This window comes from Canis aureus, chromosome 28, assembly GCF_053574225.1.
Source record: "Canis aureus isolate CA01 chromosome 28, VMU_Caureus_v.1.0, whole genome shotgun sequence".
NCBI classification, from domain to species: domain Eukaryota; kingdom Metazoa; phylum Chordata; class Mammalia; order Carnivora; family Canidae; genus Canis; species Canis aureus.
The window spans coordinates 12,974,423-12,999,426 of NC_135638.1; the positions used below are offsets into that span (position 1 = coordinate 12,974,423).

At 34.8% G+C, this 25,004-nt stretch overlaps 1 protein-coding gene and 1 long non-coding RNA gene across 8 annotated transcripts in view; one reads left to right on the forward strand and one right to left on the reverse strand.

Moving 5' to 3' along the window:
• The window catches only part of SNX16 (sorting nexin 16), a 39,245-nt gene extending 22,873 nt beyond the window's left edge, over positions 1 to 16,372 (forward strand). For all 6 annotated transcript variants that reach the window (XM_077876433.1, XM_077876435.1, XM_077876432.1 and 3 more), the window contains 4 exons: positions 2,356 to 2,425; positions 12,736 to 12,872; positions 13,377 to 13,496; positions 14,390 to 16,372. In XM_077876433.1, coding sequence (XP_077732559.1) covers positions 2,356 to 2,425; positions 12,736 to 12,872; positions 13,377 to 13,496; positions 14,390 to 14,486 — 424 coding nt within the window. In that variant the 3' untranslated portion in view covers positions 14,487 to 16,372. The remainder of the gene's footprint in view (positions 1 to 2,355; positions 2,426 to 12,735; positions 12,873 to 13,376; positions 13,497 to 14,389) is intronic.
• Positions 2,746 to 24,734, reverse strand: LOC144300421 (uncharacterized). 2 transcript variants are annotated; one of them, XR_013367049.1, is made up of 3 exons: positions 24,587 to 24,734; positions 20,323 to 20,447; positions 2,746 to 2,916 (listed from the first exon to the last, which is right to left on the reverse strand). It is a non-coding gene; the product is annotated as an uncharacterized LOC144300421 (long non-coding RNA). The 2 variants fall into 2 exon arrangements; XR_013367048.1 differs by lacking the exon at positions 2,746 to 2,916 and adding an exon at positions 18,686 to 20,231.
• Positions 24,735 to 25,004: the final 270 nt, after the last annotated feature.

Genomic DNA, 25,004 nt, shown 5'->3' on the forward strand with positions numbered 1-25,004 from the left:
GCCATCAGAAAGGATGCTTACCATTTGCATTGGATGGAACTAGAGGGTATTATGCTGAGTGAAATAAGTAAATGAGAAAGAGACAATTACATAGTTTCACTTGTATGTAGAATATAGGAAACAGCCCAGAGGATCATAGGAGAAGGGAGGGAAAACTGGGAGGGAAGAGATCAAGAGGGAGGAAAACCATGAGACTCTTAACTTTAGGAAACAAGCTCAGGGTTGCTGGAGGGAAAATGAGTGGGGGATAGGGTTATTGGGTGATGGGCATTAAGGAGGGCACGTGATGTGATGAGCAATGGATGCAACTGATAAATTGTTGACACTACATCTAAGACCAATATATGTTGGCTAATTGAATTTAAGTTAAAATATATTAGAAGTGATAACTGTGGGGTGATATGCTAATTAGCTTAGTTGTAGTTCACATTTCACAATGTATACTTAAATCAATTTGTACACCTTAAATATATACAATTTTTAATTGTCAGTTATACCTCAGTAAAACTGCGGGGGGAATGTTGGCTCCGCATGTGCACAGACCATATGGGCATAGACCATATTAAGTACTCAATAAATTTTGTTACAGTATAGAAGAAAAGAACATACTAGTGTATTAGTATTGCTTTGGGGAAATACATTTTCAATATACTTTTAGGGTATCATGTGAAAGAAGACAGATTTGCCCTGAATGGCTCAAAAGCCGAACTAAGATTGATGAGTAAATGCTGCAGGGAGAAAAATCCCAGCACAGTGAAAAATAATTCCCTAGTTTTCAGTATTTTTCAAGTGTAGGATGGTTTATTCTAAGAGGTGGAACATTCCCTATTCCTGGGGGTGTTTAGGTATAGTCTTGGCTGAACACATGAAAAGGATAAAAAGCATACTATGGATCACGTTTTTTAAAAAGCAGCTAGATCACATTTAAGGTCCTTTCTATTATTTCATGATTATGAATATTCAGGTGTTTTCTCAGTTTCCCTGAATCTGTTTTCTTTATTACCTGTATTGTCAAGATTTTATAGTCCACAAATCGCTCTTTTTTCTTTATGATCATCTGGATTAATTTCTTAATACCACTTCTCTATATTGATTCATATTATTTTTACTTTTTGAAAGATTTCATCATATATTTCTTTTGTCTCTTCATGACCATCCCCTGTCATCAACCCGTCTGACCCAATATGGACCCCAACATGCCGTTGCCTTCTCAGCATAGGTTGACATCTCCTTTATGCAGTACATCAAAAAATAATATTTTTATCCTTTTATACCTAAAAATTTTAAGTCTTCATATGTTTGTTTTAACATGCACACAAAGTTCCCTCTCAGTCCAAAATTCCTTTTAGAAAGGTATTTTTTTAAACAAGGAAGTTAAGTTTTTTTACCTTTTAACCTGTTTCTGGTAATTGTGAATACAACAACACCCTATTACAGTTGCCCCTTGAATAATACAGGTTTGAACTGCATGGATCCTCTTATACAAAGATTTTTTACAGCATAGTACTATATATGTATTTTCCTTATGATTTTCTTTATAACATTTCTCTAGCTTTATTGAAAAAATGCAGTATATAAGGTATAGTATATGTGTTAATTGACCATTAATATTACAGATAAGGCTTCCAGTCAACAGTAGGCTATTAGTAAAGTTTATTGAGAGTTAAAAGTTATATGCAGATTTTCAGCCGCACAAGGGGTTAGCACCCCTAACCCCTGTGTGAATGAAGGGTCAACTGTATTTCATTATTTTGAAATTTATGATAATTCAGAAATAAGTTCAGTATTTTTTTTCCCTTAAACTCTTTAGGAAAAATAAGTAAATTACTGTAATAAACATGATTGTAAGAAAAATCTTTAACTTGTTTCAGTAAATACTTTTCAGTTACTTTAGAAGCATCTCCTGACAATGAAACAAAGTATAAATTAGAAATTGTATTTATTCATAACAAGATGACATTTTTAGACTAGCGTAAATTAATATTTTTTAGAAGTAATACTATTTCTATTCATCATTTAAGTTGGTCTCCTATACCATTATTGTGGCTTATATTTTATGTCCTGCAGTTTTTATGTAGCATGAATTTATAATCTCTATTTATGTTCATAAGATTGTAGAAAACTGCTTTAAAATCTTAGTATCTTGTAAAAAACTGCTTTAAAATCTTAGTATCTTCTATAGATTTTATATTTATATTTGGCTGGTTGTGTAAAAACACGTAAACCAGCTTACTGCTTTTGGTATATACTCAAAACCAACTTTCTTAAAACACTGTATAGCTTCAAAGTAACTGGCTTTTGCTGTCTTTTGTAAGGTTATTTGTACCCCAGCTTATTTTTTTTTCCTTTGAAAAGCCTTGCAGTAAGAGAATTTCTTTGTCTGGATGATCCACCAGGTCCATTTGATAGCCTAGAAGAAAGCAGGGTAAGTGCTGTATTATATATCACATGGAAAGGGGAACAAATAATACAGTACAATAACTATATTGTTTCTTGAATGGAATAGCAAACAGCAAAGTATTAATTTTAGAGCATCATAGTTTTACACAGAAAGCTTCTAATGTTTGGGTCAAAGGTGTCTTTCATTGAAATACATGAACCTACTTCAGTGAAAAAATAAAAGTTCATACATGTCATGCCATTAATGGAGCTCTGAAATTAAATCTTGCTTTTTTTTTTCCTCCTTTTTTTACTAAAAAAAAAATCATCAGGAAATTTATTTTCCTACATTTAAAAATGCTATTTGTATGCTGAGTTTTCTTTCATCTAAATATCAAAGAACCTACAATTAAAATCAATTAAAACTTACCTTCAGAAGTAGAGGTTATTGTCTTGTTATCAGTTCAACTCTAGCCTGATGCTCCTCAAATTACGGTAATTGACGTGTTAGAGTGGCCTGTTTCTTAAAGCATTTGGCTAGATTCACAAAACAGATTTGGTTATAGTAGATTAGCTAGGATTTTACGCAAGTTTTTTTCCCCAGAATGTTCAATGGCATTTAAATGGAACAGATTTAATTGGTTGATTTGTACTGTTTTCAGTTAAACTGAATCTGTTCTTTGTATTAGAGTGAATGCCATAGCTTTTTGGAAGCAGCTTTATTGAAGTAAAATTTTCAACCATTAAATTAGCTCTTTGCTATTCCATTGTAAATGTACAATTTAATAAAATTCAGGGGATCCCTGGGTGGCTCAACGGTTTAGCGCCTGCCTTTGGCCCAGGGCACGATCCTGGAGACCCGGGATCGAGTCCCGCATCGGGCTCCCGGCATGGAGCCTGCTTCTCCCTCTCCCTTTGCCTGTGTCTCTGCCTCTCTCTCTCTCTATGTCTATCATAAATAAATAAAATCTTAAAAAAAAAAAAAAAAATTCAGTAAATTTGTAGGACTGTGCCACCATCACCATAATTCCATTTTAGAAATTCCCATCACCTTGGAAAAAGTTCCTGCAAGCCATTTTGCAATCCATCCACACTCCCAGCTCCAGACAACTACTGATCTGCAAATTTGCCTTTTCTGGATATTTTATGTAAATAAAGTCATACTGTGTGTGTGTGTGTGTGTGTGTGTGTGTGTGTAATCAGTATTCAATATACATATTCTTTTACAGATACACTATGCATAACATATAGTATCCAGTATATATAATCTCTACAGTTTCTTTGTTTAGCATCATGTTTTTGAGGGTCAACCGTATATAGCCTCTATGAATATTTCATTACTTTTTATTGATGAATGGTTTTTCATTGTATGTATATACCACATTTTGTTTATCTAGTTGCCAGTTGTGGGACATTTGAATAGTTTCCAAATTTGTGCTATTTTGATTAATGCTGCTGTGAACAATCTCGTAGAAGCTTTGTGTAGACATTTGTTTTCATTTCTCTTGGATTAAACAAGAAATGGAACATTTGCTTATATGGCAAATTATGTTTAACTTTTTAAAGAAACTTCCAAACTGTTTTCTTTCTTTTTTTTTTTTTTTTTTTTTGCAAACTGTTTTCTAAAGCAACTATACCATTTTATATTCCCACCACTAGTATATGAGAGTTCCCATTTATCCATGTCCTCATAAACATAATTTATCTGTCTTTTGGAGTATAGGCATTCTTATGGGTGTGTGGTAGTATTTTACTATAATTTTAATTTCCATTTCCCAAGTTTTTTATATTGGTCACTTTTTTTTTAATATGTTGATCAACTTTTTCATGTTTTTTTTTAGCCATTTATGTGTTTTCTTTGATGAATTGTCTATTTAAGTCTTTTGTCCATTTTGTTTTGTTTTTTTTTAGTTTGACTGTTTTTTTTTTTTTTTTTTTTTTTTAGTTTGACTGTTTTATTGACTTGTAAGAATTCTTTATTTTGGATATAAGTCCTTTACCAGATATTTGATTTGCAAATATTTTCTCTTGATCTGTATGTATCTTTTCATTTTCTTAATTGTGTCTTTTAAAGTACTAATGTTTTTAATTTTTAAAAAGTTTATCACTTTTTTTATGGCTTATGCTTTTGGTATTGTATCTTTACCTAGGGGCACATGGCTGACTCACTCAGTAGAGCATCCAGCTCTTGATCTTGGGGTCATGAATTCAAGTTCCATGCTGGGCATGGAGCCTACTTTAAAAAAAAAAAAAAAAAAAAAAAGGACACTCTACCTAACACAGGGTAGAAAAGAAAAGTTTTCTCCTTTTTTTCTTTCTAGAAGTTTTATAGTTTTTAGCTCTTCAACTTAGTCTTTAATCCATCCTGACCTGATAGATATTTATAAGGTATGAGGTAAGGATCTTAAGTTCCTTACTTGTAGATATCTAATTTTGTCAGTACCATTTATTGTGTTGGCACCTTATCAAAAATCAAATAAACATAAAAGATTGGGTTTGTTTCTGGACTCTTAATTCTCTTCAATTGACCTAATTACCTATCTTTATGCCAATACCATGCAGTCTTGTTTATTGTTTATTACAGCTTTCTTATGGTTACTATTTATCTTTTTTCCTTTTTTTTTTTTTTTTTTTTTTTTTTTGCTTTCAGTTTGTGAATTTCTAAGGTTTGTCACTTGTATAAAGCATATAGTTGGGTCTTGGTCTTTTGTTCAGTCTGACATCTTTACCTTTTATATCTGCCATTTTCCAATTCATTTTCTATCTATCTCCTCTGTTTTGGTCCTCTTCCTCCTTTACTGCCTCCTTAAAATAGTTTTAGTATGCCAGTTTGATTCCTCTGTAGAAATCTTTAGTTTTTTATTTTTTAGTGGTTGCTCTAGGTATTACAGTATGCATCCTAACACTACTTAAGAGTAATACTTAATTCCAGGGAATTATAAACTTAGCTCCAGTATATCTTTTTCCTCCCCTCCTTTGTGTTGCTATAATTACATATTTTTTTAAGTAAGCTCTAGGCCTAACATGGGGCTCAAACTCATGACCCTGAGATCAAGAGTCACGTGCTCTACCAACTGAGCCAGCCAGATATTAATATTATTACATATTTTAAATCTCTATGTCATAAACACACTAATACAGTGTAATAATTATTTCTTTATACAATCTTTTCACTTATGAAGAAATTAAGAAAGAAATGAGGAAAATGTTATCAACTCTTTCATATTTATCGATATATTTACCATTTCTAAATGCCTCTTCATTTCTTCCTGTGGATTGGTGTTATCACATTCTTTCAGCTTCAAGGCCTTCCTTCCTTGAGTACCTTTTGTAAGGCAAATCTGATACCAACAAATTCTCAGTCTTTGTTCATCTGGGAACGTTCATTTGTGAAGGAGAATTTTACTGATTTTTTTTTCTTTCATTACCATGTGTCATTCCTCTGTCTTCTGGCTTCCATTGTTTCTCATCAGAAGTCAACCTTTAATTATATTGTTCCCATGGACGTGATGAGTCATTCTGCCTTTGCTACTTTCAAGATATTTTTTGACTTTCAGCAGTCAAATTATGATATGTCAAGGTGTTTATCATAATTTGGCTTCATTGAACTTCTTGGATTTGGCAGATTAATGCTCTCCATCAGACTAAGGAAGCTGTTGGCCATTACTTCTTCAAATAATTTCTCAGTCCTTTTGCCTTTCTCCTTCTGAGATTCCTATTACAAACATACTTCACATAATACTATATGTTTCTGAAGTGCTGTTCATGTTTTTCAGTCATTTTTCCTCTGTTCTTCAGCTGAATAATTTCTGTTGGACTATCTTCAAGCTCACTCATTTTTCTGTCATTTTAAATCTGCTATTGAGCCTCTCTTGTTAATTTTTCATGTCAGCAAATGGGCTGATCAACTCTAGAATTTCTATTTGCTTTTATTATTAGTATTCTGTTTCTTAATTGAGTCTATACTATGTTAATTAATTACTATGGTTTTATAATCTCTGTATCTAGCAAGACAAGCTTTCCTTTCCTTGTTCTTCAAAATTGACTATTTGTTTCTCCATATGAATTGTAGAATCAACTTCTGAGTTTATGAAAGATCCTGGTGGTATTTTGTTTGGAATAATAATGCATTTACTGAAAAATTTTAAAGAGCAGTCATTATAGAATGGAATCTTCCTATCAATAGATCTTTGCTTTATTTAGGTCTTTTTTAGAAGTCTTCAATAAAGGTTGAATTTTTTCTTTAAACTTTTAGAGAAAGCAGTAGAATTTATTCTTTATGGGTTTTTTTATCATAATTGGTATTTTATTATCTTCTAATTTATTACTATTATATTTTCTATATATTTTCTATGTTACATATTTGGTGAGATCTCTCATTAGTTTGTGGATCCTTTTAGATTTTCTATATATATAAAATCATACCTTCTGAAATACTACCAGTTATGGGTTTTCCTTTTTAATCCTTAATACCTTTTATTCCACTTTCATATTTTTTGTGTGTATGCAAACTGGGATCTTTGCAGTTAAATAGAAGCAGTTATGGCAAACATCTTTTCCTTTCTTACTAACTTTAATAATTCTGTATTTCACCATTGAATATGATGTTTCCTACAAGCTGTTGGAAGTTGTGGGTTGTATTTTTTTATGCCTTTGCTTTTGAGTTACAGAAGTTCTATTCTTAGTTTGCTAAAAGGTTGTGGTATGTGTATGTTATCAATGCTCTTGCTTCCATCTATAAAGATGATCATATGGGCTTTTTTAATAGATAGCATGGTAAATCACATTCATAGATTCTCAAATGATAAAACATTCATTTCTGAGGTTAACTCATTAATTCAGCATTTTTTTAAATTGCTGGATTTGAATTATAATGCATTTAGAATTTTTATGATATAATTTTCCTCTCTGCTATTGTCACTGGATCCGGCATCAGGATTATACCAATCTTATAAATGGAGAAATACTCTCTTTTTCTTTTCTCCAGAACCATTTGAATAAGATCAGTATTGTTTGTTCCTTGAGTATTCATTAGAACTCACCTGTAAAACAACCTGAGTCTGATATTTTCTTTAGTTTGTTTTGTAGTTTTATGGGTAGATTTTTTAGCAACTGATGGTTTCTTTTTTTTTTTTTTTTTTTTAAGATTGTATGTATTTATTCATGAGAGACACACAGAGAGAGGCAGAGGAAAAGCTGGCTTCCTGCAGGGAGCCGGATAACAGGATTCCATCCCAGGACCCTGGGATCACGCCCTGAGCCGAAGGCAGATGCTCAACCACTGAGCCACCCAAGTGTCCAAAAAACTCTTAATGTATCTATAATTACCAAAAGTAGTATACTAAATTTACTCGTTATGGTTGGTTATTGAAGTTTTTTTTTTAATTCTGTAGTTGAAATATACTAGTGAATCATTCCTTTTATTATTAGATAGTGACCTTTTTGTGCCTAGTAATGTTTTCCACTTGAAACACATTGCTCTGAGATTAATAAACTGTACCTTTTGTGGGAGAGAAAGAGCAGATTTGCCTGTTGCCTGATAAGTATTTTTCTATCTTTATATTTAAAGTGTGTTTCTTGTCGGCATCATAGAGGTAGATTTTTGGGTTTGATGCAAACAGAAAAATCTGTTTTTAAACTGATGAGTTTATTGTGATATGTCCAGTAATTACCAATATATATGTATTTATTTCTGCCATTTTATTTTGTGCTTTTTATTTACCTTCCTTTTTCTCCTTTTCTTTCTTTAATATATTTAGTGAGTTTTCTCTCTTTCCTTTTTCCCTCTACTTTTGGCTTCTAAGCTCTGTATTCACTGTCTTTTATTTAATGGTCATATATTGTTCTCATCAAATAATTTAGAACCATTATTGTTTACAGCCTCCCCAAAGTGAGCCAAGCTTCCTTTGATTTACCTGCACGTTTACCACTTTGTTTCCTCACCATTCCAAGTTCTTTCATATCAGTCTTTCCACTGGGGCTCAAGTAACTGCTCTTAAAGTACATTGTTTAATAGTTCTTTCAGTGTTTGTGTGTTGGTTTAGGTCTTTAATGTCTGAATTTTTTTTAAATCTTGCTCTCATTTTTGAAGTATGATTTAATTGGGTCTAGAATTCTGCCTTGATAGTCATTCTTCTCAGTGCTTTGAGGTCTTTTCCATTGCCTTTGCTGTGAAACATCTATTCACAGTTCATTGTTGTCCCTTTCTAGTACACTGGTTTTTTTCTTACTAGTATTTTAGAAACCTTCTCTTTGATTTTAGCATTTGCAGCTTTACTGTCTTATTTGTGATTGGTGTTTACTTCGTCTTCCTTTTATTCTTCCCAAATCTGAAAATACTAGTATTTAATCAGTTCTAAAAATCTTTCTCCTGTTTTCTCACTGAGTATTGCTTCTCCACATTCTCTCTGGGTTTTCTTTTTTTTTTTTTTTTAGGAACTCAATTTATAAATATGTGTGTTATTTTCCTTTTCCTTCACATTGTCTGTCTCCATTTCCCTATGTGTCATTCTTCAATGAATAAATTCTGTAATTTTCTTAGTTCTAGCTTCTAGTTTACTATGTTGCATTCAGACAGTATTATTCTGTCTGATACATCCATTAAGATTTTAATAATATTGACTATACTTTTCATGTCTTGACATTCTATTCTTTTGTGTCAAGTATACCTGATATGTTTTAATAGTGGCTTTTAAAAAATACTTTAAAGTCATTATACATGTTCATATTTTATGGTCTTTATATAGTAATATGCTATCTGAAGTTTATGGAATTCTAATCCTTCTTTTCAGTGGATGATTTCCCAGTGGGTTTTGTAATTTGGGATTATAATTTTTTTCTTTTTTTATTTAAGATTTTATTTATTTATTCATGAGAGACACAGAGAGAGAGAGAGAGAGAGAGAGAGAGGCAGAGACACAGGCAGAGGGAGAAGCAGGCTCCATGCAGGGAGCCTGATGTGAGACTCGATCCCGGGTCTCCAGGACCCCGGGCTGAAGGCGGTGCTAAACCGCTGAGCCACCCGGGCTGCCCTGGGATTATAAATTTACTTTGATTAGAACTTTGTCTCCAGGAAACCTGAACAGCCAGAGTTGAGGGTATATCCTTTGCTTGCTTCTGCAGAGATAACTTGAGTATCATTGATCCTGGACCTTTTTTTTTTTTTTTTTTTTTTTTTTGCTAATTTCTAACTAATTGTGATAGTATAAATTCAAACCAAAATCCACAGAAAGCACTGGCCCATGGTTATAGATTCTTCAGAGAAGACTCTGTTTCCCACCTAAAAGCCAAGATGAAAGTCTTCTTTGATGCATTTTTATGTTGATGAATGAGTTTTGTTAATGGCTTGGCTCTTTAGAGTTCTTTATTCCTGAGTATATCTCTCTCTCTCTCTCTCTCTTTTTTTTTTTTTTTTTTTTAAATCACTAGCCTTAAAATGTGCCTGACTCATCTCTTGTCCCATCTTGGTGTTTAAAGTTCAAAGTTAACAAAAAGCTATGTCAGTGCACCTGCTGGTGGCACTTGTTTTCATTCCTCTTTGTTTTTGTTCTCTGTGATTCACCTCTGTTTCTTGCCCACATTTAAAATGTTGAGTTTTTAGCTAGATATTTTATAGCCAGAGGCCTTAGTTTGTCTGGTCACCCATGCTGTTATCAGTGGAAGTTATGTATGGTTCATTTCTTTTGTTTTTCTCTGTATTCCTACATTCTATTGGCATGATAGTTAAAAACTGTTTAGTTTTTCCATAATGTGCATATACCCAGATCTTTACATTTGGGAGTGTTTATAAGGTTCATCTTATGTCATTAGGTAAAAAAGCCGCAGAATGAAATGTATTATATACGTCCATCTATATAAAGACAAATATTTGAGAAACTGAAAGTAATTCAGTTGGGTGGAACATGGGTTATGCAGAGGACCAGAGGAAAGGAAAAGTAAATACAGCAAGCTCTGAGGTTGGGGTAAAAGGCATATGTTAAATCATAAGGTACTTCACTTGCCAAGGTAAGATATTTGGCCTTATTATTTAGGCAGTATTAAATCGTAGGTAACATGATAAGATCTGTTTTTAAGAAAGCCATCTCAGGGGATCCCTGGGTTCTCAGTGGTTTAGCACCTGCCATTGGCTCAGGGCCTGATCCTGGAGTGCCAGCATCAAGTCCCACGTCGGGCTCCCTCTATGGAGCCTGCTTCTCCTTCTGTCTGTGTCTCTGCCTCTCTCTCTCTCCCTCTGTGTCTCTCATGAATAAATAAATAAAATCTTAAAAAAAAAAAAAAGAAAGAAAGAAAGAAAAAAGAAAGCCAGCTCAGATTGCAAAGTGAACATGCCTATTAGCTTACTGGTGTTATAGTTTGGTTAAGAACTGAAGACTATAGAAATGAGAACAAATGACAGAAACACTGGAGGCGTTGATGAGGCAGTGGGGGTGAGGAGAAGGGCAAGGTGGAAAGATAGTTATCTTTGGGCCATAGAAATTAGAGAAATGGAGTGATCGGAGATCCCTGCCTGGTGGCTTTGATAATGAGGCTGTATAATAGATTGCAAATGCTGTTTGACTTGCCATTGGCACATCTAATTGAAGAGGACCAGTAGATATATGAATGATGTCTATACACTAAGGAAAGTTGTTGGAGATTAACAACAACAAACCACATTGGAAGTTGATAGGATATGTAGAGATGAGAGCTGAAGTGTTCACAGTAAGTGCAGTAGCCCAGGGATGGCATATAGAACAAGAGAGTATATAACCAATGGCAAAACTTAGATGAATGCCCACATGCAAAGAACAAATAGAAAGCTGGGCAGCCTGGGTGGCTCAGCGGTTTAGCACCACCTTCAGCCCAGGGCCTGATCCTGGAGACCTGGGATCGAGTCCCACATCGGGCTCCCTGCATGGAGCCTGCTGCTCCCTCTGCCTATGTCTCTGCCTCTCTCTCTCTCTCTCTCTCTATCTCTATCTCTCATGAATAAATAAATAAAATATTTTTTTAAAAATTAAAAAAGAAAGAAAGCTAAAAGCAACTGTCAAAGTTAACAGGTTGAACCAGAAAGTTTTATGGAGGCCAGTAAAATAGGATTCCATTAATTTTTTTTTTTAAATTAGGTCAATAGTGACAGTGAAGTCAAGAAAAAAACAATACTTTGGGTTTGATGATAGAAAGTCATTGTTAGCCTTTGCCTGGGCGTAGTTAGTAGAGAAAAAGAGAGGGAAGCTCCTACTTTAATGATTTTAGAAGTAAATGAGGGCCTAAATTTGGGTGATAAAAAACTTGTGGAAAAACTTTTGTTTTGAAAGGAAGGAGATGAGTTAGTAGCTAGAGACTCATGATTAAGAGGGAGATGAAGATGATTTTTTTTTTATGGCGAAATTTTTAGGATTTACTTAATCAACTTCAGTCAAGTTTATTAACTAAATTTTGGGTCCAGGGGAAGGGGAAAGGTTGAAAAATTAGGAGGAAGTGTATCTTCCAGAGGAGGTAGGGTAGAAAGGTAACTTGAAGAATCATGTTCTTGAGGAAAAGAAAAGGAAGCAAATGTAGTTGGGATTCAGGGAGTCAGTGGGATTCTTGTTTTTTGTTTTCTTGTATAGGAATCAAGATCATCTGCTGGGTTTGGAATCAGCGATAGTAACACATTTTAGACTTGCCAGGGGTGAAGGTTTAAAATAGTCACAGAGAAGACATGACAAAGAGTGATAGATAAATGGGAATAGTTAAAAGAATTGATCAGCAACACTGGAAGCCTCAGGATAAGTCACCCACATTTTTTCATGACATTTTTTATGGTTGTATGATTTTGTTTGTCCTAATCTTTATTTCAGCAGTGTTTAGTATCCTGGGTATGAAGGAGACAATGTCAGTTTTGAATGAATATGGAAAAAAAAGCAAAAAGATAGCAATGTTGAAAAAAACTTGGCATTATTTAGGTACTATAGAGGAGATTGTTAAAATAGTATCGCTCTGAGCTAATACAAATCAATAGCCACAATTTTTCAAAACGTATGTTCATGTAGGACTGGGCAAAACTAGATGAAGGAGAATAGAAACTTAAACAGTAGTTATTGGTTATTTTTTCCCCCAATTCTATGCTAGTGGGTTATCACATATTCATTTCAAGCACCGTGGCTTTCTGCTTAAAATTCTCAAGAAAGGGGATTTGTAGTTAAAAGTCCTGCAGGTAGGTTGGGACCTAGTGTCAAGATAGAAGAGACCAAAAAAGATGAGGGAAGAGAACAGATTGTTTGGGCTGCACACATATTATTTTGATTATGTCCTTTGACTCTTCAAATAAATGCTCTTGAGGAAGATACTGTAAAAGTAATTAATTTTATTTTTTCTGCATTTTTTGTTTTTAAGGCTTTCTGTGAAACTTTAGAAGAGACAAACTACCGTTTTCAAAAAGAACTACTTGAAAAACAAAAAGAGGTGGAATCACTGAAGAAACTGCTGAATGAAAAGCAACTTCATATAGAAACTCTAGAAAACAGAATCAGGTGTATTGTGATACTTGCATTTTTAGCCTATTCATTCAACTCTTCATACTCTGGGCTAAATGTCTTTTGTATTTTAATATGATTTAGAAAATTCTGATTCCAGAAGTCTTAGACTTTTGATGTACTTTCTTATAGATTAGGAAAATTGCCTTTTGATAATTTACTTAGAAGGCTGACCATTTAAAGGATGGGAAGCATCAGAAATAGAAGCCTATAGCTGTTCAAAATAAACATTATTCATTTTAACCTATTTAAATACTACCTTTGTTTCTAGTCATATTTTCACATATGAAAGTTGTAGTTTGCATTCTTGTCAGCATATATTGATGTTAAAATCATTTTACATTAATCCTAAGTACTAATTTCTCTGTTGACTCCCAGAGTCAGCAATTTATTAGCCACATTAAGAAAAGCTGAAGACTACTAAAGGTACATGTACTTACAAAAATAAACCAATATATATTTATTTCTAGAAAATAACTCGTTGCTATAATTTGCTTTTAGGACCTTGTCTTTAGAACCTGAAGAATCACTACACATGTCAGAAACAAAAGGTGAACACATCCCAAAGGTGGAGTCTTCCACATTTGAGGTTGATCAAGATGTTTTGCATGAAGAATCTGGGTAAATAATATTTAGTTTATTATAGCTTGATCATCTAAATAATTAGAAATAGTCAATGATACTCCATAGAGTTTTTTTTTTTTTTTTTTTTAATGAACTCAGTGATATTGTAAAAGAGAAGGACTATAGACCTCCTAGACTGTCTCTAAAAATGAGTCTCTGGCATCTAGGCTGTAAATATTATTACTTTGAAGATATGTCTAAATTAACTATTCAGTTAATTAATAAAGTTTGTAAAGTTTGACAAATTAATATCCTTCAGTCTTTTTCCATTCAAAAAGTGGGATACCATAATAGCAACCAGCCGGCCTACCTAACAGAAATGATGAAAAGATAGTATATTTGAAAGTACATAGAATATTTATTACTTATAAGTTCAAAGTCATCATTAATACTTTAGTGATAGTTAAACTGTAATTATGAAAACAAATTTTATGTGGGCACAGGTCATTATAAACTGGACTTTTATTGATAAATGGTAGTTGAGAGAGCTGAAAGAGTTAAAACTATATCTCCAAAGGTGGTGTCTGGTACTGACAACTTAAAAATATTAAATTTCTGATCAAATATTTAAATATTTCTTTCCATTAAATATTTTTCTTTTTTTTTTTTTTTTTAATTTATTAATGAGAGACACAGAGAGAGAGAGAGAGAGGCAGAGGGAAGAGCAGGCTCCATGCAGGGAGCCTGACGTGGGACTCGATCGATCCTAGGTCTCCAGGATCAGGCCCTGGGCTGAAGGTGGCACTACACTGCTGAGCCACCCGGGCTGCCCCCATTAAATATTTTTCCATTAATATTTAAATATTCTCTACATTAGATGAAAAAAAATTTAAGGTAATAATGAAGTGAAATATCTAATGTCTTCATTGTCATGTTTCTCTTTTTTGCAGAGCTGATGATAAGCCATGCTTAAGTTTTAGTGAACCTGAAAATTCTGTATCAGACATAGAAGTAGCAGAAGTGGCATATAATGGAGAAGAAGACTAATACATGACAAGCAGTTCCTTCCATTTATATGTTTCAGCAAATTTAGAATATTTAAAATGAAAAAAAGACTGAAGCATTTCCAGAAAACAGAAAGATTGCACATGTATAAAGTTTACATAAAGAAAAGTTTTTTAAGTTATCGGGATAGGAAATGTATTCACTGCTGCTTTAAATTGTCTTTTATCCAACCTTTGTATTTAATACACTAAAAAAAAAAAAAAATCTAGTTAGAGTTGTTATCAAGATTGACATTCTTAAATAATGTGCGTAAATTATTTTGGTATTTTGCCAATATGTTGCTCTAGACCAATGTCTGCTTGTGTACTCGTGTGTGTGTGTGTGTGTGTGTGTGTGTGTGTTTGTATTTAAAATGCCAATTATATCAGTTACATGGACATTAATTGCATGTTGCTACCTGGTTGATATATATACTGCTTTATATCTCTGACATGATATATTTTCATTAGTTTAAATCAGCAGTAAAGACAAATTAAGTTTTAAATATTGACGCATTTACCATCTCTAAATAAAAATTGCCTGTTTGCAATGTTATTGTATTTAAAAAGAAGAAAACTTTCTAATACCAAAGGAAAACTATTTGAAAGACCTATAGTAACATATAATAACATAGCTAAAGTGATAAAATAGCCTTGATTTTAAAAGCTAATTCAGTATCAGAATACCATAATAGGTGTCCTAGTTTTTATTATAATATGTTCTACTTGTTTATTTATTATCTTTATCTTAAACCTCTACCTGTAGAATCAGTGAGTTTTCCTCTTTCAGAATACTACCTCTTTTTGCTAATCAAGGTATACTCTTTTGGAAATACAGATTCTAAGCAAATAAGGAGTTATATAAAAAAAATAGAGAATAAAAAGCCATATATACTATAATGTTCCTAGCTACATTGACTCCTGGGATTGCATTTATATGTCTCTATATGTGAATATGTTGCTCTAATGTATTAAGGCTGATTTTCCTTTTAATATATTTAGCCAAGTGATGCACTTTATGATAATTAAATTCTTTTGTGCCAAGTTTAATTGGTAAATTTCTTTAGTAAATGGAGTTAGGAAAAAGAATTATGTAGTGCCTTCACTATTTCACTTTTTACAGCAGTCTGCTAGGGTCTATGAGTCAGCTTTATGAAAAAAAGATTTGCTTATAGTTCTTGAAAGTGCCTTGTTTCATTTTTACACTATGAAGTTACTCGTTTACTTTCTATTTCCACTGCTTTGCAAATTGCTGTTAATAAGTGTTGTAATTGTGCTAGCATTTTGAAATCCCAGTTGGTGTATTGAACTGCATGTGCTTTCTAAAAGGTGTGGGAAACTTACTGGGGAAGCAGAATTACAATCTCCAGTTTTGTTTTCTTTACTATCTAAAAGTTTATCAGTATCTTGATGTACACATTAAAATACGGTTTTTAAAAATTCTACTTATGTAGACTTAAGTGGTCAAGTGGCTGTTGTTAACTTTTGATCTGAAACAGAGGCTGCTTCTTACCAAAGTTCAAAAAAATTTAAAAGCCTTTGTCAAAATGCACAAATATGTTCTGTCCCAGAGTATTTTCCACAAAGTATACTAGAAATGTGTTTACTATCCTGGGAGAGAGAAAGAATATAATAAACTATTTATTCATTTCAAAATATCCTAGGCTTGAAAAGGTTTAAAAAGAACAATCCTTTAAATTAGTATCATTTTTTAGTGTAATGACAAGATGATCTTTGCTAAATTCCAGATATTCATGTGCTACATACATGTCTGTTTTAAAGTGAACCATACACTTTCAAAATCTGGCCTTTCGGGAGATTGTATGTAAAGTTTTGGATGGGTGAAGAAAAACTCTTGTTAATTAATAAAACCACTATTTATATTTAGAATTTACTTTTTTTACTTTTATGATGCATTTTATTCCCAGTATTATATTCACTTAATAAATTATTTTTTCAGTACAGCAGTAGCTGTGTTGTTTAGATCTTGAATACAATTTTCCCCTTCAATTTCAATGTCCTATTACAAATTATTGTAAATTTAATTATACTTAACTGCTGCATTTCACAGATGTGGAATGAGTTTATATTTTTAAGTTTACACTTTATATTACTGATCATTTTAAGTCTTTGTGACTAGGTGCACACTTCAAATGTAACAGCCAATATTAATTAAAAAATGAACATAATTCAAACAGGAAACACTTCTGTGAATAATCTTTTAACCTTTTAAAAATTAAGTTCATGTATGGGTAGCAAAAACATAAACCAGCATTTTAAAATGTGCTTTAATTTGTCTACGATTCTGAGAGTAAATATTTAATCTATGTAGTCTACTTCAACTATGTGTGATATTAGAAGGGAACAGTGGCTTTAGGTCTAAAAATAATTTGTCTAGTTTGAAATATGTTTTGTTACTTATAGGAATAGAGGAGTTTGGGGATTATGTTACAAATAAGTGTGGATTCCCAACTAGTAAAGAGAGGAATCTAAATTGTATCCTCTGGGAAATTTTCAGAAAGCTACATATTTGATCCACATTTTAATTCTTCCAAAAGATAATAGAATTATTTTTACTGCATTGCACTTCTGTGCTATTAGCTTCTACTAGCAAAACAATCATCAGAATTTGTATTTTCAACATGTGTTCTTAAGGCTAATATCTGCCATTCCACACAGTGTACCCTTTATGAGGACTCACAAGAGAAGATTCTCTTAAATCTCAGCAGTAAAACCTGTGCTTTTCTTGAGAATTGATTTTGTTTTTATCTTAAAGACTGTATTACTGTCTTTCTCTTTTTTTATTTGTTTTTTGGGCAGCCTTAAGCGAAATTGTAGCTCACCTGTAGCTACCATATAGAACCTTAGGAGTTGTGCTTTTGTGTAGTAAACATAGCTTTATTTTTCTTATTTTCTCAACCCCAGTTTTCCTCCCTATTTGAGGTCTCCAATTAGAAACAGATGTACTTTGTTCTGATAAAGTGTCAGATTTGAATGATATTTTAGACTACATTAGGTAAGAACTTGTCATAGCCTGTACTAACACAATTACTGCACCATTAAGGATGGCAGTAATTACACAAAACTAAATTATTCTTCCCTTTAAAAGATGTTCTTAAGTAAGGATTAGTGAATATGGAATGCAAATTTAGAAATGCTAGCTAGTAGTAAGCTATAGGTAGGTTCTTGGTCAAGACACAATATTTATAAACTCAGACTATGGTTTTAACCATAGCCTCAAATTAGAAGACCACCTTTGCCACTTCCTTGTGTATCATTGACAGAAAAGTAGAATAGTGTTATTAGCTCCACACAAAACAGTAATAAAAATACAGCTAATGTATACTCAATATAAAGTTGTGTTTTATTGTAATAGATTACAGATAAGACTTGGTATAGACTTTGCCCTAATGGAATATTTGCAACCTAGCTAACTATAATCAAAGAAATATTAGATGCTGGCTAACGTTCTTTGATATGAAATGTAAAGCCTACCTTGGGGGTGATTAAGCCCATATTTGAACAATTATTTCTTAGAATTAGCTCATCTACCAGTCCAGTATAGCAAAATACCATTCATTGACTAACCTAAAGATTCTTTGCCCCCTCCAAAATAGGAATGGGATAAACTAAATAGTTTTTTCAGCTCCCCTTGCAACTAGGTTTGAGCCTGTGACATGATTATGGCCAGTGAGATGGATGAAAGTATGCCAGTAGCTTCTGGGAAATGACTGTAAGAAGATAAGTATGCTGCTAATGCAGCCTCACGCCACCCCCCACCTTTTGACCTCAGTAATGTGCAGAGGTACTGCAAATATGAGGTGTGAGGATATGAGGGAAGAGTAGGGGAATTACAGAGACTTTAGCCACCTGTGAAACCACTAAAAATGTTTTTTTCGTTAATTGTACCAAAATAAAATCTGTGTTTAGTTTGAATTACAGGTTTAACCTTAGAGGGTAAAAGGCTCTTTAAACAAAAAGATTTTTCTTCTTGTGATGCTATTGTATATTTTGTTAGTAAAGAAAAATAATTAAAAGAACCTTTTTTTCTTGAAAGCTAAAAGAAAAACATCTATTAGACATCAAAGATAGCTTACTTCTGAGGCTCCTTTTAGCAAATCAAATATGAAAGAGAAAATCTATTGTTCTACATATATGTAGTCGTCCGCTCGGGCAGCTGTAACAAAATACCCACAGAATGGATGACTTTACCAAAAAGAAATTTATTTTCTCACGGTTCTGGGGCTGAATGCCAAGATCAGGGTGCCAGCAGAGTTGGTGTCTGGGGAGGACACTCTGAGTTACAGAGAACAAGCTCTCTTGTCTCACATAAAGACATTGGCCATGTTGGATCGGGACCCCACCCTTAGGATCCCATTTAACCTTAACTTCCTTAGAAAGGGCCCCATTTCCAAATATGGTCACTAGAGGAGGGTTAGAGCTTCAACATATGAATTTGAGAGGGGCACAAACATTCAGTATGTAACAGTACAGGATGGATGTAACATCATTTAAATGCTTACAAAGATATTTCTCAGTTCAGGAGGTTAAAGACCATTCATTTGTCCATTGAACAAATATTGACCATCTAACCATGTACATAGATAGAACCAGCTCTGGATTATAAAAAGTGTTAAGCACATGAATCCCCTCAAGGATTTCAGACCAATACAGCTTTTTATACAGGCTCATGGGTACGTTGTGCAGCAGTGTGGTAAGTGTGCTGGTAATTGTGGTATTCATGTTGAATCATGGGGTGAGAAAGCTGGAAAAGAGAGCAGGTATTTCCCAGCAGTAGAAATGTAGAGCTTTAGCTGCTGCCTCCAAGTGAAAGGGCATGCCAAGCAGAAGAGTCTGCTTCGGCCTGTGCAAGTGGCAAGGATCATAGCATCCCTAGTTCTTCCCTCATCCAATATATCAATTCTCGCTCCAAAGTAGATTCCCACCTCCCTGATGTGATCGGTCAAAGAGGGACACGCAAATCACACTACGTACCTTAAACATTTTATTTTGACTTACTGCATGTATTTTCATTTGCCGAAGTTCAAATAGAGGTGCAAAGCCTTTCTTTGGTACGGTTTTACTAATGGGCACTTCTGGTTTTCTCCCTCGCTAAGCCATACCCCTAAAGCATTTGCTGATTCCTAGCTTTAGCTTCTGTAGCATGAAGGTATAAGATGTGTACGAAGGAATCTTTGGTAGAAAGCACAATTTTTACCATTTTTTTTTCAATCCTGTGCCTGCTATCTTGCCTATACTTTTACTGTCTTTCCAAACTGACCTAGTTTTACCTAGAAATGATCATTTGTTCTCAGATTTCATTGTTTTCACATATATTAATAACCTTATTTAAAATTTAATTTTAGGGGTGCCTGGGTGGCTCAGTCGGTTAAGCGTCTGCCTTTGGCTCAGGTCATGATCTCAAGGTCCTGGGATCAAGCCCCACGTCAGGCTCCCTGCTCAGCAAGGAGTCTGCTTATCCCTCTCCCCCTGCCCTTTCCCCTGCTTGTGCATACACTCCCTCTTCCTCCTAAATAAATAAATAAAACCTTTAAAAAAACGAAATTTAACTTAATTTAATTTTCAATACAGCTAGTCTACACAAATTTGGAAGCAAACTGATGCTTGGAAATCACACAGCTCTCTTGGAAGGAAAGAACAGTGTGCAGGTACTCTAAGAAGAAACCAACTAGCCACAAGCATTCAGGGTGTCCTGGGTGTCAGCAAATTTTATACAGAAGATGCAGAACTGGAAAAAAAAAAAAAAAAGAAGATGCAGAACTTTGGCAGGTCAATTATGAATTCTAAGACTGGTGTCGGGGGTCAAGGGGATAAGTTACCTTATACGTTGAGCCCATCCAGTTCTCCTTATCTTCATGCCTTCCCTTTGGTCCAAATCACTAAGATCTCCCTGCTTCCGCCTTCACCCCACTACGATTCAGTCTCCCGTGGCAGCCATGGTTTTCTTTTTGAAAAACATAAATCACAGCATGTTTTTTTCTCTACTTAAAAACTTGTAAAGGTTTCTCATCATGTTTAATGTTACAACATTAAGACTTTTTTATATGACCTCCAAATATGATTTCACTCTGCCTTTACTCTCCTTAATGGTAGCGCACATGCCCCATTTTCTGATCCTTGAGTCTATTATGGTCTTCTTCCTCCTACCCTGGCCATATCCCCTGCCTACAATGCTACTCACAGAATCCTGTCAGGCTCTCCTCTTAAATCATAGGTTAAATGTTACCTCTGCAGGCAACCTAAAATAGTACTTAAAACTGTCATCTCCATCTTAGATTTCTATCTCTTTTTTTTTCCTAAGATTTTATTTTTTTTTAAGATTTTATTTATTTATTCATGATAGACATAGAGAGAGAGAGGCAGAGACACAGGCAGAGGGAGAAGCAGGCTCCATGCCGGGAGCCCGACATAGAACTCGATCCCGGGTCTCCAGGATCGGGCCCTGGGCCAAAGGCAGGCGCTAAACCGCTGAGCCATCCAGGGATCCCTAAGATTTTATTTTAGAGATAAGGAGAGCACAAGCAGGGAGAGAAGAGAGAGGGGGAATTCTTTAGGGAAAGAATCCCAAGCAGACTGTGCAACTGAGCACACAGTCCCAGGTGGGGCTCGGTCTCACCACTCTGAGATCATGACCTGCAATGAAACCAAGAGTTGGTCGCTTAACTGACTGAGCCATCCAGGTGCTCCTTAGGTTTCTTATTTACTTTTTTATTGTCTGTTTCACCTGTCTACCTCACAGTGCTTCCCCTAAAAACTTTGTCTTTCTTTCCTCTAATCCTTCCTCTTGCCCATCACCACTAAGCTTAGGAGAAGATCGGGCACATAGTAAGTGCTCAAAAATATTTATTAGATGATTAAGATAAAGGCCTAAATTAGGGAAATAATAGAGGTATGTGAAATAAAATTGAGTCTTGGGAATTAATACTTTGGGTAGATTGATAGGCTACTAACTAAGGAAGAGAGAGATGACAATGAGATTCAGGGAGTCAGGCGGTAGATTCAGTTTGGGACATGCTGGATTTGAAATACTATAGGAAATCCAAGTGGAGGTCTCCAGGAGGCAGTTGGATACAATCACCCAGAAATCAGGGCAAAGGTCTGCCTTAAGGAATTCAAATCAGGTTAATTAGGAGAAACCGTCTTGTTCTTCATATCCCTTGTCATAATACAGTGGTCAAAAACCTATTAGGGACTTATATGTTAGCAATACTGAAATGAAGAAGACCAACAATGCATGACTTCATGTGTACTATGGTGACAGGTGTCATGGAAATAAATCTGATGGGCTCAGCGGTCTCATTCAGTTCATTTGTTTTTCATTCCATAAGTAATTTGTTATCAGAGAAGAGTATGTTTTTCTTTTTCCTGTAGAGGAGATACAATAATAGCACAATATCACAAAGTTTGTCTTTTTGTGTTTTAATTTTTAATATTTAAAGCAAAGTTTAAGAAAAAGAAGAAATCCAGATAGAGAATAGAAAGGTTAGTAATCAAATAAATATAATTGCAATATAGTATTTTCACTAGAGGATGGAGAAATGAATTCTGCATTGTTGGTGGGAGTGTGAATGAGTTTAAGAATAATTTTGGGGGCAGTTGGTATGTTCATAGCCTTCAGCCTAGCAATTAAATTTCTAGGAACTTAAAAAATATATGCAACGTGTAAACCTCTGCCCAAAGGATGTGCATCACATTTACCACAGACACTTCAACCAAAGTTTCTAGTATTAAAGGAATTTGTTAAATATTTATGGCATATAAAAAAGTAGGCTCTTTATTCAATAAAGTGATGTTGCAAAGATTTAAAGATGTTCATGATACACCACTAACTGAAGGAAGCAGGTTATAAAACAGTATGATCTCACTTTTACAAGCAAAAAGTTACACATTTATGCAGTTGTACACAGAAACAATACATACAGTAAATTAATAGCCATGGTTACCTACTTGATAGAATTATGAAGGAATTTTATTCTATTTTCATGAATCAATTGTCACAACAAATGTGCAAATAATTTTTAAAATTATTTCTAAACTAATAATAATATGTGTCTTGCCCTACCATCTATTCTCTGTTTTACTCATGGCAAATTCCTCAACCTCTGTCTCCTGAAACAAAAAGATAATGCCATCCAAACTACATTGTTGTGGCCTAAATGGAGTAGGAAAATGCTAGTCCCAGTCTATCACATAGGAGGCAGTCATAAATGAGCAGAAGCTGACATCCAGCCTCCCACCCTAAATACTATTATCGTTGGCCATTCAGGAATCCATCTGTAAACCTAAAATATTGTGGAAATCATTTATCAAAATGACTGGTGGGCAGAAGGAATTCATTGGCCATGTTATTCCATCATCTACACTATAATTTATTTTTTAAGGATTTATTTATTTGCAGGGGGAGGGGCAGAAGGAAAGTGACTCTCAAGCAGACCCCCCCACCACCACCACCGAGTGCAGAGCCCAGTGCAGGATCAATCCCACGACCCATGAAATCATAATGTGAGCCAAAACTAAGGGTTGGATGCTCAACCAACTGAGCCACCCAAGGGCCCCATACTCTATATTTTAAATTTTGAAGACTCGAATAGGCTTTATCTGGTTTACAAATGGTTTATATTCTAACCACGTGTCCAAGTGCTGCATTTGATAAATGGAAACTTAGCAAACTCAAAACGACCTTTTAATCTATATAATATCCTGGAAATGTGTATAATATTTGCAATGGGACAAAATGGTTTTGAACTGGTAATTGAATGATAATGTAATATCATATTTACCTAGACACGTGGGGCTTGAGGAAAGCAGTTTAATTAGTGATGAAAGGTAAGTGGAGATTTCTCTAAAGAATCTAATGGGAGATTTCAAAGTGAGCCGGGCCAAATAGAGATGATGCAGTTTTGAAGTCTGCTGAAAAATGACAAGCCTGACTACCTCCATTAAATAGGCCAACAAGCAATGCAGAAGATTTACACCATAAGGACACAGGTGAGCAAACAGATGGCTCCCCCAGTTCCTTATGAAAGCCACCCTCGCATGTGGTGGTTCATGCAGCTCACATGGGGTGATTAAGTGTACCAGGTCACAGGAGCAAAGGACGCACTGGCCTCCTGCACCCCCTAAGCCATTAGGCTGAAGTGAGACCATGTGAAGGTCTAACTAATGCCATATAAGGAAATTCCTTGCAGTTCCAAAATACCTGGCAATTCTGTTTTTTAAGTTTCTTCTTGCGTGTACCAGGACAAATCCTGGCCTGCCTGGCCCCGGCTCATAAGGTGGCTGGCAATGAATTTCTTTGTTAGGCATAAGCCTATCAATCAAGAGCTCTAAGCTTATGCTTACTAATCAAAATGAGGTATGTTTTTGCTTAAAACAGAATAACGTTTTTACTGGGGTAACTAGACAGGGGTTAGAAGACAGAGGAAGAAGTGAGAGTGGGCCCAGAGTCAGAATAATTAAGTATACATGGTAAAAGAAGACAAAGCAACAAGACCCTGTGGGTAAAGAAAGATGACCAGAGGAGTCTATGGTGGGTAAACCGAGGCAGACAAAGGCCACCAGGCAGTTAGTCTGGGAGGTCCATAATTTGGTACATCTATACCCTTCAGATACTCAATGATTAAATTTAATTGTATCTTGGAGAAGTTGATTTTATAACACGTGAACATCATCATGTTCAAAATAAGACTTTTGCTGTATGTAGCAAAAGAGAAATAAATTCAGGAACATTTCATTTTTTTTTAGCGAGATAATGCATGAATGCCTCAATTAAAGTTGATATAGCTTCCATAGATATATATTTACAATACCTTCCCCCAAATATTTTTTTAAATCCGTTGGGTTTTACTTTTCTGAGCATTTCATATCTACAAAACGATTCCTAATTTTCTCCAGTTCTTGGAGCCCCAGAACTCTTCGAGTTCACCTGCCTCTTCTTCCAATCCCAGTTAAGAACACACCTTAAAATTGAACAGACCCATGTTTGACTTTTGGTTCTGCCTCTTACCAGGTGGGGCAAATTATTTTGCTTCTCTGAGCCTCAGTGCTCATATACAATGAAGATAATAATAGTGCTCTGCTCACCGGTTTGGTCTGCTGAGACTGTGTGAAAACAGGTGTCAGGTGCTCAGAAACATTGTAGGCATTGCGCTCAGCTACCCAACACTCCATCCGCCTGTATACATTCAGGCATTCAGTCAGCAACACTGCTGGCCATCTACTGCGTGGGAGGGCACGTGCTTGTACTGCGTGGGAGGGCACGTGCTTGACATGTGCTGCAACAAACTCAGCCATCCATGACCCAGATCTTTGTGTGACATTCCTCCTGGGTGCCCAGGACGTTAGACCCAAGGCATCTGCTACATTCCTCCAGCAGAGTACTTACTACTTACCGTCGTACTCATTTAAGTGCATCCACCACATAGACTCCAAGCAGCCCTTGACTGCTTATGTCATAGTGGGGGTGTACCCATGCCAGGGGCTCAATAGATTTGTTGCACAT